At 41.1% G+C, this 12,793-nt stretch overlaps 1 protein-coding gene across 2 annotated transcripts in view; it reads right to left on the reverse strand.

Moving 5' to 3' along the window:
* Positions 1-12,793, reverse strand: part of PIGF (phosphatidylinositol glycan anchor biosynthesis class F) — a 43,129-nt gene that overhangs the window by 29,537 nt on the left and 799 nt on the right. For both annotated transcript variants that reach the window (XM_081940774.1, XM_081940773.1), the window contains exons 2-4: positions 10,975-11,225; positions 9,399-9,490; positions 967-1,083 (exon numbers count right to left, since the gene is read on the reverse strand). In XM_081940774.1, the coding sequence (XP_081796900.1) occupies positions 967-1,083; positions 9,399-9,490; positions 10,975-11,202 (437 nt within the window). In that variant the 5' untranslated portion in view covers positions 11,203-11,225. The remainder of the gene's footprint in view (positions 1-966; positions 1,084-9,398; positions 9,491-10,974; positions 11,226-12,793) is intronic.

The following is a 12,793-nucleotide window of genomic DNA, read 5'->3' on the forward strand; positions in this document are numbered from 1 at the left end:
AAACCCTCAGGTTTTGGACTCCAGCTATCTAGTATGACCAAAGGTAAAGGTTCCCCTTACACATATGTGCTAGTTGTTCCTGACTCTAGGGGGTGGTGCTCATCTCTGTTTCAAAGCCAAAGAGCCAGCGCTGTCCGAAGATGTCTCCGTGGTCATGTGGCTGGCATGACTAAATACCAAAGGCACACGGAACGCTGTGACCTTCCTGCCAAAGGTAGTTCTTCTTTTTCTACTTACATTTTTACGTGCTTTCAAACTGCTAGGTTGGCAGAAGCTGGGACAAGTAACGGGAGTTGTGTTACACAGCACTAGGGATTCGAACCGCCAAACTGCCGACCTTTCTGATCGACAAGCTCGGTGTCTTAGCCACTGAGTCACCACATAAGACTATGTGATTGGACATATTAATCAGTTAATCTTGCATGTGGTTAATAAATAAGAAGCCAGCTTCATATCCAAAATTATGATGCAGATTTGTTCTTGCATTACAATTTAGGGTTTGAATGCTAAAGCCTAATTCAAACACCCCACTAAGCTGAATTCTGCAGTTTGGTGCCTCCTATTGGTAGAACAACTTACACAAATCAGAGAAGTACCGTATCTATATAGTATGATATGTGAACCTAACCACTAGTTTGTTTTTTAAAAACTCATACCTGGAAGTTGGAACCAAGCAATAAACTCTGGCTTGCTAAGATTTTTTAAAATGTGCGGATTTTACTTCAAATAAATGATGGAGAAGAGAAATCACAATTGTAACTACTTCTGGTGGCAGAAGAAGTAGCCATTGAGCAGTTCTGCATTAGTAGATTACTACTTGGATCTGCTAATCCAGAATGTAGCAGCTTTTTATGCCTTGTCTCAGATAAGAATATGACCATTATTTCACTATGATTAAACTATTAAAGAAATGCCTAACCCCAACAGCACTAATGGCACTGCAAATTCCAACCACGTGCAACTTACCCATTTTTACTGAACACTCTCAGCCATATTTGAAAGTTTGGTCCCAGCAAACATAAGCATGGCAAAGTTGTAAAGGTGGATAAAAGAACCGCAAATAAGAAGGTCTCCCAGACTGATCTGGAAAAAAAATTGAAGCTATTTTAAAGGCCTATCTTGATAAATACATTGAAAAGGTAAAAACTATAAACTGTAACGTTTTTGTGTTCAGACACCATGTGGACAGTGGTTACAGTAGGAATGAACCTAGCCATCCCTAAGGTGTTTTTTCAGGAGGCAACTGGACTTTCTTGCTTTTGACGACATTTCACTTCTCATCCAAGAAGCTTCTTCAGCTCTGACTGAATGGTGGAGAGTGGAAGGATTTATATTCCTTGCAGAAAGCTGGTCATTTGCATTGTTTTAAACAGTTGTCAAGGCCACCATCTGTGACCTCGGGGACACCTGAGTAGTGCAGATGGGTATGAAGCCATTGGGACAACCATGACCTGGATGACTGAGAAACTCCATAGACTTTTAGCTATGCACTTTGGGATAAACACCCTTCAAATGGTGTGGGAGTATGAATGGATTTCCAGAAAAATTGCAGACTACAGGAACCATTTGCACTTCAGTCTGCGATGCAGGCAACACAGATGCATCCCCAACAGCCTGTGCCTGTCTTCAACAGTGAAGGGACACAGGACAAAAAAAATCCTGCAACCATGAAGACTCCATATCTAACTGCACGACTCAGGAGACCCTGAGATCACAGGTAAACCTCCAAGTGGTCTCAATGACTCGCTAAGAGAATGCAAATGGCCAGCTGTCTGCAAGGAGTATAAATCCTTCCATTCCCCATCATCCAGTCAGAGCTGAAGAAAAAAACAAGAAAGTCCAATTGCCTCCTGAAAAAGCACCCTTGGGACAACCATGACCTGGATCACTGAGAATCTCCATAGACCAGGGGTGTCCAAACTTGGGAACTTTAAGACTTGTGGACTTCAACTCCCAGAATTCCCCAGCCAGCATGGCTGGCTGGGGAATTCTGAGAGTTGAAGTCCACAAGTCTTAAAAGTTCCCAAGTTTGGACATCCCTGCCATAGACAAATGAACTTAGCCTTTCTCTGGGTTTCCAAACTCATTTACTTCCTCTGGAAAGGTTATCAAACAACTTCAACTTTGCTTGAAGTTCAGTTAATCACAACATACTATTATGCTTAAACAGTAATTAACATTCATTCTGCTTTTCTGAAATCAGCCAGTTGCATAAATGAAAGCCTTTAATAGCCTAAGAGCTCTGAGCCACAGGATTGCTCCAGACATTTCTAAAATTTGTAGCTAATGATAACTTAAGCATAATGAGAGAAGTGGGGATGGGAAATTACGAAAAATGACTGGATAGTATATTAATCAGATTAAATTCTAATTAAAATTATATGCCAATTAGAGGCAAAATGTTCTATTGGAAGCTGTGGGAAAACTCTGGAATACAATTACTTTGTAATGATTAAACATTCTTCTTGACTTCTCCCTAATTCACAAGAGTGATAACTATCAACTCAAGCATATTTTAACATATCAATGTGGACCAGATGTTTTGGCTATGTCTGAGAAACAAAAAATATATACTTGATGGATTTGATGTTTAAAATACAATTTTTATTCTAAAAATGAGAGAATATTTTAAAAGTTCACATTAAGGGTATTGTGGTTTGCAGATTAAAGAACTGGAACATCTATTATTTTAAAAATGTAAAATTTGTTTTAGTGGATGTAAAATTTAATTGAGTTATCAAAGAATAATAATAATAAGAAGAATTTTATTTGATTAGCCGCAACCCTCTCCCGAAGGACTCGGGGCGGCGTACAATCAAAACGGATAAAAATACACATAAGACAAACATATATACAAAAAACAGAGACATATACATATGTGCATGGAGGAGAGTTGACTTATAAGTGAAAGACAATTTAAAACACAATTTAAAATCCCCTTAAATAAAATTACTAAATTAAAAAAAACCCATCAGGAGCGTTACGAAGTTATGGTTGAGCCAGGCCAGCTATTTGGAAAAGGTGGGTCTTGAGCTTGACACGGAAGGAGCGGAGGTCTGTAGTGGTCCTAATATCCGGGGGGAGGTCATTCCACAGGGCTGGGCCCGCCACAGAGAAGGCTCTGCTCCTAGGCGCCACCCCATGGCACTGTCTGGTGGACGGCACCTGGAGAAGTCCCTCTCTGTGCGAGCGGATGGGTCGTAGGGATGTATGGGGCAGAATACGATCCCGCAGGTAACTAGGTCCTGAGCCATGGAGCGCTTTAAAGATCGTAATCAAGACCTTGAAACGCACTCGATAGACCACAGGAAGCCAGTGCAGCTCGCGCAGGAGAGGTGTCACATGGGAGTACTTAGTACTCCCCATAATCACCCGCGCGGCCGCATTCTGGACCAACTGCAGTCTCCGAGTGCATTTCAAGGGAAGCCCCATGTAGAGAGCGTTACAGTAGTCCAGGCGAGACGTCACCAGCGCATGGGTGACTGTGCGTAAGGCGTCCCGGTCCAATAGGGGGCGCAATTGGCGCACCAGGCGAACCTGGTGGAACGCCCCCCTGGCCACGGCTGTCACATGTTCATCCATGGACAGCCTGGCATCCAGGAGGACGCCCAAATTGCGCGCCCGCTCCACGGGGGCGAGTTGAATGCCCCCAATGGCCAGAGATGGGATTATCTGGTTGAACCGGGGAGCCGGAACCCACAGCCACTCCGTCTTGGAAGGGTTGAGCCTGAGTCGGTTGTCATCCATCCAGACCTGTACGGCTTCCACACACCGGGACATCACTTCGACGGCCTCGTTGGGGTGGTTCGGGGTGGAGATGTACAGCTGAGTATCATCAGCGTACAGATGATATCCCACCCCGAAACCACGGATGATCTCACCCAGCGGCTTCATGTATGTGTTGAACAGGAGTGGCGAGAGGACCGACCCCTGTGGCACCCCACAAGTAAGGGGGCTTAGGGTCGACCTCTGCAACACACGTTGCGTCCGGCCGGAGAGGTAGGAGCCGAACCACCGCAAAACGGTGCCCCGGACCCCCAACCCCTCCAGTCGGTGCAACAGGATACCATGGTCGATGGTATCAAAAGCCGCCGAGAGGTCTAATAGGACCAGGATAGAGGAACAACCCCTATCTCTGGCCCTCCAGAGATCATCTACCAACGCGACCAAGGCCGTCTCTGTGCTGTGCCCAGGGCGAAAGCCGGACTGGCGCGGGTCTAGATAATCATTCTCCTCCAGATGTCGTGGAAACTGAGAAGCCACCACACTCTCTACAACCTTCGCCAAAAAGGGAAGGTTGGAGACAGGACGATAATTGGCCAGCTCCGTAGGGTCCAGGGAAGGCTTCTTGAGCAAGGGTCTCACCACCGCCTCTTTCAAGGCGGCCGGGAGAGACCCCTCACCCAACGAAGCGTTCACTAGGCCCAGGAGCCAGTCGCGTGTAACCTCCCAGGAAGCCAGTACAAGCCAGGAGGGACACAGGTCCAGCAAACATGTGGTAGGTCGCAGTCGTCCACGCAATCTGTCCAAATCCTCGATGACAACCAAGTCAAACTCCTCCCAAAAAGGTTTCTCAAGACTCGCCACTGGCGTCTCGACTGGGCCACTGAAGGGGACCCAATCCTTCCGGATTTGAGCGACTTTATCCTGCAGATATTTCCCAAACTCCTCTGCCCTACCCTGTAGAGGGGCCTCTCGCGGCCTCTGAAACAGAAGGGAGCGGGACACCCGAAACAGGGCGGCAGGGCGGTTCTCTGCGGATGCAATGAGAGCGGCACAATATTGACGTTTGGCCATTCTCAATGCCACTAGGTACGTCCTTAAATGGGCTCGTACCTGTGCTCGGTCAAATTCGGATCGGGAGGATCTCCAACGACTCTCTAGGCATCTCTTGCGGCGCTTCATCACCCTTAGCTCCTCGGTGAACCAAGGAGCCAGGGTGGATCGTTGCCGCCGGAGAGGCCGCAAAGGCGCCACCCGGTTCAAGGCCCCGGTAGCCGCATTATTCCACGCGGCCACCAGGTCCTCTACCCGAGGGCGGGTCAGGGCTGCAGGAGGTGGCCCAAGCTCCGTCTGGAACCTGTCTGGTTCCATCAAGCGCCTGGGGCGGAACCATCTAGTGTTTTCCGGTTCCGCCTCCCCGCAGCGAGGGGTAGCACCAGGGAAGTCAAGTCGGAGGAGTGAGTGATCTGACCATGACAGAGGAGTGATGGTTAAATTCACTCCTCCCAGATCACTCAACCACTGGCGAGAGACAAAAACAAGGTCCAAGGTGTGACCTCCCTCGTGTGTCGGGCCCTGAATCATTTGAGTCAGGTCCATGGCTATCATGGAAGCCATGAACTCCCGAACCCCCTCTGATGCTTCTCCCACCGACGGCAGGTTAAAATCCCCCATCACTAAAAGTTTGGGGGTCTCAACCGCCACCGATGAGATCAGCTCGAGGAGCTCAGGCAGGGTCGCTGATGTATGGCGGGGAGCCAGGTATACTATCAGCAGGCCCAACTGCCTCCCAGGGCCCCATTTCACAACAAGGGATTCACATCCGGACGTCTGTGGCACAGTGGACTCCCTCGGCTCTAAGTCCTCCCGGATAATCACTGCTACCCCACCGCCCCTTCCCTGGGCCCGGGGCTGGTGGAATGCTTGGTAACCTGGTGGGCACATTTCCACGAGGGGTAACCCTCCCTCGTGGCCCAACCAGGTTTCCGTTATTCCCGCGAGGTCCGGCTCCCCCTCCAAAATTAGATCATGAATGAGGGGGGCCTTATTGACAACGGACCTCGCATTGCATAACAACAGCCTCAGGCCCTGGGCCTGCAGATCCTGACCACCTAGAACGCGGGGGTTGGTACAAGCGACCGGGTGTAACCAGCACCCACGGTCTCCCAACCGACTGCGAGTTGTTAATCTGTCCTCGTATCTGCCCCTCCCTACGACTGTTGGAATCAAGGAGCCCTTTATAGGAATGATATCCTCTCCCCCCTCCTCCTCTCTGCTCCTTCTGCTCAAGACCCCACCTGGTGACCTGGCTCTGTCATCGCTCCTGATCTGACCCCCCCACCCCCCCAACCCCTGAACCCCTAAAAGAATTTTAAAAAAAAATCTTAGTTCACGTTTACTGAACTGTGAATGATTTGAAAAGATTGATATATTTTCTCTGTTGACAACAGAAAAAAATGAGGTGCTATTGACTCGTAACTTGATCTGGTGAATGACATGCTTTAGAAATAACATTTTAACAGACATAAACAACATTATAGGGAAATTGTTTAATTATTAAAGTAGTTCATTAAAATCATACTTGGGATTTATTCACGCTTTTAGCTTTTAGAAAGTAGTCCCTAACATCCCATTTAATTCAACTGTGGCATTTGGCCTAGAAAAAGTTAGGTATCGCTGTCACCCAAAATGAAGATCTGAACAAATCTCAGTAGAGATTTATCCATGTTTACCAAATTTGAATACCATAGAAGGATATAATGAATTCAAAATAAGAGCAAATGCCTCTGATCTTCTTCTGAATTCATAATCTGGGGCATGTGTGATTAATGTTTAATGTGACATCCAAACACAGAGAGTGTCTGATTTTGAAGCAGTTTATACCTCTTATATAAAAACTGAGTTTTTGCAATTCTGAAACTCAAAACTTCCACATAGTGATTGTCACACATCTCAGAAGCGCTTTTCTGATTTTATTAGTTTGCTATAATACTGTGATTATCAGTAGCGATTTGAAGAAGGAAGACCTTTGGAATACTTTGCCTCAGAACCCATCAAAAATTAAGATCTTTGATGTAATACTGACATTTGGATGATCATGTATGAAAAAAATTACCCCACAACCCTGATTTTTTTCTTATTTAAAATAGTTTAATGTTGTTGTTATTTTTACTGCAATACATAGTTTTCAGTGATTAAGGACTAGGCTAGAAATAAGGAAACTGAGTTTAGTTTCATCTTAGACATGAAAAACAATTGGGTGACTTTGAGCCAATCACTCTCTCTCAGCCCAACTCACCTCACAGAGTTGCTGTTGCTGGAGAAAATAGGAGGAGGAAGGAATATTAGGTATCTTTGCAACCTTGAGTTATTTTATGAAAATAATAAAAGATGGGATTTTAAAAAATCTAAAAACATCCCACATTTACTCAGAAACAAATTTCTAGTTTTGGCTAGTTCTGCTTTGCAGACCGCATGCTGAAAGAAACATTTAATGCTCCTCTAGACAAAATAAGTAATCAAATAAACAAATAAATACATATTCTACAAAGACAACTTGAAACTTAGGGGAAGGGAGGGGGGAATTCATGTCTAGTGTTTCCCCTGTCGTATCAGTCTTTCTTGCAATGCTAGTGTGTATTTACTTATTTTGAGACAGAGCAACCTTCAGAAGTGGAATTTGGGATGATTAAATTCACCTTAAGCCTACCTAGTTTTCATTATGATCAGGTCTCAATAACACTTTTGTTTGCTTTTTGCATCAACTTTTAAAATATTCTCTAAAATGAGATTAAAATGACACATAATTGTTCAGCTGCATATGTACACTTTACATATTTTATAATTTAATACGTATGTATCCTGTTGCATCATGAGCTTAAACCGTTTTCACTTGCTTATCTTTCAAGTAGTATATGCATATGTTCGCAACCCTGAGTTGTTTATAAAAATAATAAAGATGGGGTAAAAACAATCTAAAACTTTTGTTTGATTTGCTAAGGCCAACAGTCTCTGGGTTCTTTGTATATTTTGCCAATTAAACTTTATGCTACAATGGATTATGGTGGATTTATAGCAGTAAAATGTAGAACCTGTGATGGAATGACCTACCTACAACTGAATTACAATTTAGTACACCATTAAGAACTTGACAATAATATATTAAAATAAGCCAGGTTCATAAAAAAAATAATATTTTTACCAATATGTCATTTTGATCAAAGGAGTCAAAGTCAAATTCAATTCAACTCAGAGCCAAGTACTCACTCATAGTGTAAGCCGACTTACAGGGTGGCTATTGTTGGAAATAAAATTAGGGGAGACTCCAGTATAAATTATTTTGAATTCCTATGGCATTGTGAGATGTAAATATAATGAATAATAATTATGTGTTACTCAAAGTACCTAACCACCGGAGGACATTCCCCTCAGCTGTCCTTAAAAGGCCAATGTAGGAAGATTTCCTACTCAGAGAGACAATGGCCCTGTGACTCTGGACACATAGAACCAATGAGTAGGTGTTTCTCCAGTACCACTGTTATAATTTATTTCATTTCACCATTGCCACATCTTTTTGATCACATCTATCCAGGTTATTTGTTTCTACTTCTCTGATTTCTCTCAACTTCGCTAAATATACTTTTTTGTAGCCCATCAGTTCCTTATCCGACATGCCTGTATGGTCAACCTATTTGGGCCAGAATTGATTGGCTGCTGCTATTTGCGATCCATGGTAATCTTACTAAATGTCATCTGATCCATAATTTATCCTCTTTCTCATTATCTTGTCTAACTTCGACTGCACATTCTTTCTTAGAATTACTGCCCTCTTTACTTCAGCAGTAAACTAGTTCACTATCATCTTTATTTATTCTTGAGGCTAGGAAAACAAAATTGTCACTGACTTTTTTTTTATCATCAACTCTAAGTTCACTAAGCAGATTGGTCATATCATATTTGACTTCATTATTAATATTTAATATTATCCCGGAACTGCATATCTAAAAGCAAACCCACATTACCTTTTCCCACTAGAGGGTCTTTTTTTTCCAATGTTTTTATTTTTTATTACAAATTTTGACATACTTTATAAATGAAGTGTTGTCCAGGTCTTTTCTTTTACATTCTCTCCTGTACATAATCCATTTTACATCATAGTTCTGTTTCCAAATTCAGCCATATTATTCTCTTTCCATATTTTTCATCTTAAACTTATTTTCTTCTTAGTACATAAACAATATCACTAATTGCCCCTTCAAAGTTAAACCAAATTATCATTTCATATTTCATCTATTGGTCTATTTTATTGTAAGCAACATACATCCTCAAATTCAGTTTTTACACAGAGAACCTTTAACTTAATTATCCACAATTAACAATGTTACTTTAATTCCCTTATATCTTAATTGACTACATACCATTAACAATGTTAATACAATTCCCTTTAATCCAATAATATATCCCTTCTTTCCCTTCCTCCTCCTCTAACCATTTTCTCTTGGTCTCTCAAAGATTCCACTTCTTATTAATTTTCTTCTTTTCTTCCATTCTCCTAGCTTCTTCTTTTTCCATTAGAGGATCATGTGGGACACTGTAAATCCAGATTGATCCATAATGCAAATTTCTAAAATTTAACTTTATGGTATACCAGGTGGAATTGTAAGAGACATACTTACTCTAGTAATGGTGCTCCATAAAGAACAATAATTCCATGGAAGAGGATACAAGATATGAAGAAGTATACACAGCATTTTACAAATCTTGTTGCCTTTTAAAGAGAATGAAAATATATATAATGCCATCAATATGCATCATATTTTATAAAAGATAATCTCTTGTACCATAAAGTACATGATTAGTTATACTTAGATTAAATTAAAACCCTTGTAAACCTTTTCTAGATCATTAACACTGAACTAATTTTTAGGTTCTTACAATCTCGATAAAAGAACCAAAATTGACAATGACTATTATATCCTCTTCGCCCTTTCTGCTCAATCCTCCCATCCTCATCCTGCAGGAAAATGTATCTATTGCGACAAATCCAATCTGATTTCTAGCAAGGCTTTTAAAACAAGGCTGAGTTGCAAAGCGCAAGTGGTTGCTCATTGTTGGGCTATAAATTGTTTTAAAATCAAGTTTTAATATTAAAGTAAAATGCTTGTTTAAACATGTTCAGCTGAAATGAAATGCCCAGATTGAAACCTTTTTAAGTCACATTTATTTTCATGGCAGAGGTTTGATAATGTGTTTCAATCTCTTGTTGAAACTGGTAAAATTTAAATGCTATAATCTGAATTAGTTTTATACCATATTGAATATTTTGATACTCTCAAAGTTAGGAAGATGCTCCTGTAGGAGCTATTGTATTGCACTTTCACAGCTGATTTAATATGTCTGAATAAGACTTACAAGCAAAGAATACTTGTGCAAGCATATTTCACAAAATCAGTCAGTGTCCTAATCAGTTTTATGACAGTTGTTAATCATAACTTCTAAAAAGCTCTTATGTTTAGTTTTGGTTTTTGTAAGCTCCACAACAATATTCTGATTACTATACTTTTGCAAGATACATCTACAAACAAGCTATACAATGGACAAGGTTACACATGTGGGCTTGGAAATTTTTCCACAAGAGTGCACTATAACAGCTCCCAGAAAAAGACACAATGCCAGGAAAACTACCTAACCTATTTATAAAGGGCCACCACTTCTCTCTTGATTTGTTGCCATTCTTTGGGAGATATGACTGGAGCTGTTTTAACACTAAAAATGCAATTTCATTTGACATGCAATTTTGCTTGATATGATTGGATTCTTTTAAAAATTTAAATGCAATCTAACATGGACTTTCATAAAATAAAGTTATTTTGTCCTATAGTCAAAATACTGAAATATATATTTAAATAATAGCAAGTTATATCTCTTTATTCAGAGGGGGAAAATCAGCTTCCTTATAGCAGAAATATTAAGAGAGTATTTAATTACTTACAGAATATTTTAGAGTTTTAGTTGAGAGAGAAATGGTATGGAATAATGCTGAAGACTTGGAGCTTTGAGTTTTATTGTGATTGCAACCATAAAGTTCCTAAAGAGCTAAAAGCATGCAATCATTCATTCAATTTTACTCTTTCACATGATCTTCCATGTAGCATTGGAACAAATAGAACATTATTGAGAATCAAAAAATGTCAAATAAAAAAGATATTCATGCCTCATACCATCAGTTAAATTTTATCAAACATGACATACCTTGTGAACAAGAGAATATCTTCTTGTAGATAAATATGGCTTAAAAATCATATGTGCAATTATATTTATAATACCAACACTAGCTGAACAGATGCATAGCCATGTCAAGTGTGTGTCCAGGATTGAGAAATTCTTCAAGAACAAAGAAGGAACAATAGTAGTTACAATAACAGAAAAGATACAGATGACATTAGCAGTCAGCAGCCTCTTTATTTCTGTATCTTTCATGGTGTCTTATTTTTAATTTCCACCTGTGGAGAAGCAAATTAAGGCATTTATATCAATATTGGTAGTGAAGACAATTCTCCTTTGTACAAAAGATAATGCATTCCTACAGAAATGAAATGGATTTAGAACAAAACAATGTTTTTACATGTTTACAAACATTTTACATGTTTGACAAACTAACTAAATAAATAAATAAAATGTTCCTACAGTAACTTTTAGGGACATGAAAAAACAAGCAATCTCCAAAGTGATAATTTGTTGTATGAAAGAAAATAAAAATATTCAAAATAGTTGATAAAAATGGCTTTTAACACCTTCAACATACTTCCATTTATTAAGAAACTATTCCAAAGTAATGACTCCGGGGCTTTCCAATTTCTCCTATGCACTAGGTTGGTTTAGTTGCAAACACCTCAATTCCAAATGAAGAGAACTGGAAGTAACGGTTAGGGTTTACCTTCAGAAAAAGAATGTATCTCTCTCTGTCTGAATCACTGTTCAGATCTGATCTCTTTCCAAGCAACCTGCATCAGTGAAGAATGGAGCCTAACAGATACACCCATAGATACATGTAGACCTCGGCAACAGTTATAACAGTTCACTTAGTGACCTGAAAAAAGTGACTGATGACCATTTTTCACACTTATGACAGTCGCAACATCTCCGTTGCCACATGATTTACATTTGGATGCTTGACAATTGATTCACATTTACAACGGTTGCAGTGTCCCGTAGACCCATGATCACCTTTGGCAACCCTCTGATAAGCAAAGCCCATGGGGGCATCAGATTCACTTAACAACTAATTTAACAACTTCAGTGATTCACTTATCAAATGTGGCATAGGAAGTCATAAAACGGGGCAGAGCTCACTTAAGAAATTTCTCATTTAGCAACATAAACTTTGAGCTCAACTGTGGTTGTAACGTTGAGAACTACCTGTGCAGGTTTTTATTCACAATGAAGCACCCTTCAGGTCAGGCTTTGCAAGGTTTGTTTAAGTTGTTTAAACAAACCAAGTTTAAATAAGCTATTTTTCCTACCATCGATAGAATAGGGTGAAATATATAGTTAGGGGCATGCATAAGCACACCAGCGTGCCTAACTGTCCCCACTTATTTGTTCCAGTGTTCTTATTCATGTTTATTCTTATTCCTGTTATCTTGTACATGAGTGACAAGCTAAATAAATAAAATAAAACCCTCCAAACTTGATTGCAGAAAATAGGACTTCAGCAACAGAGTGGTCAACGCCTGGAATGCTCTACCTGACTCCAATGGTGGGTTGCAGGCGGTATACCCCGGTACGGGCATTATCAGAGCCTTCCCGGAGCTCCGAGTACCGTTCCGGTACAGTGCTCTGGAGGGCCCACCTGCCCTCCTTACCTGTATTTAAACTCTTCGGGGCTTCCGCACACACGCACGGTGCATACAGCGCCTGCGCAACGCTCCATCGAGAAGCTGGAGCATTGTGGAAGCTTGCGGAGGCGTCACTAGATGGTAAGATGCATGCACGCACATGCGTTCATGTGGAGGACGCCGGGCCCCATTGCAACCATAAAGGTTGCAACAGGATCCCGAACCCACCATTG

This window comes from Natrix helvetica (genome assembly GCF_964273705.1).
Source record: "Natrix helvetica genome assembly, chromosome: 2".
Taxonomy (NCBI): domain Eukaryota; kingdom Metazoa; phylum Chordata; class Lepidosauria; order Squamata; family Natricidae; genus Natrix; species Natrix helvetica.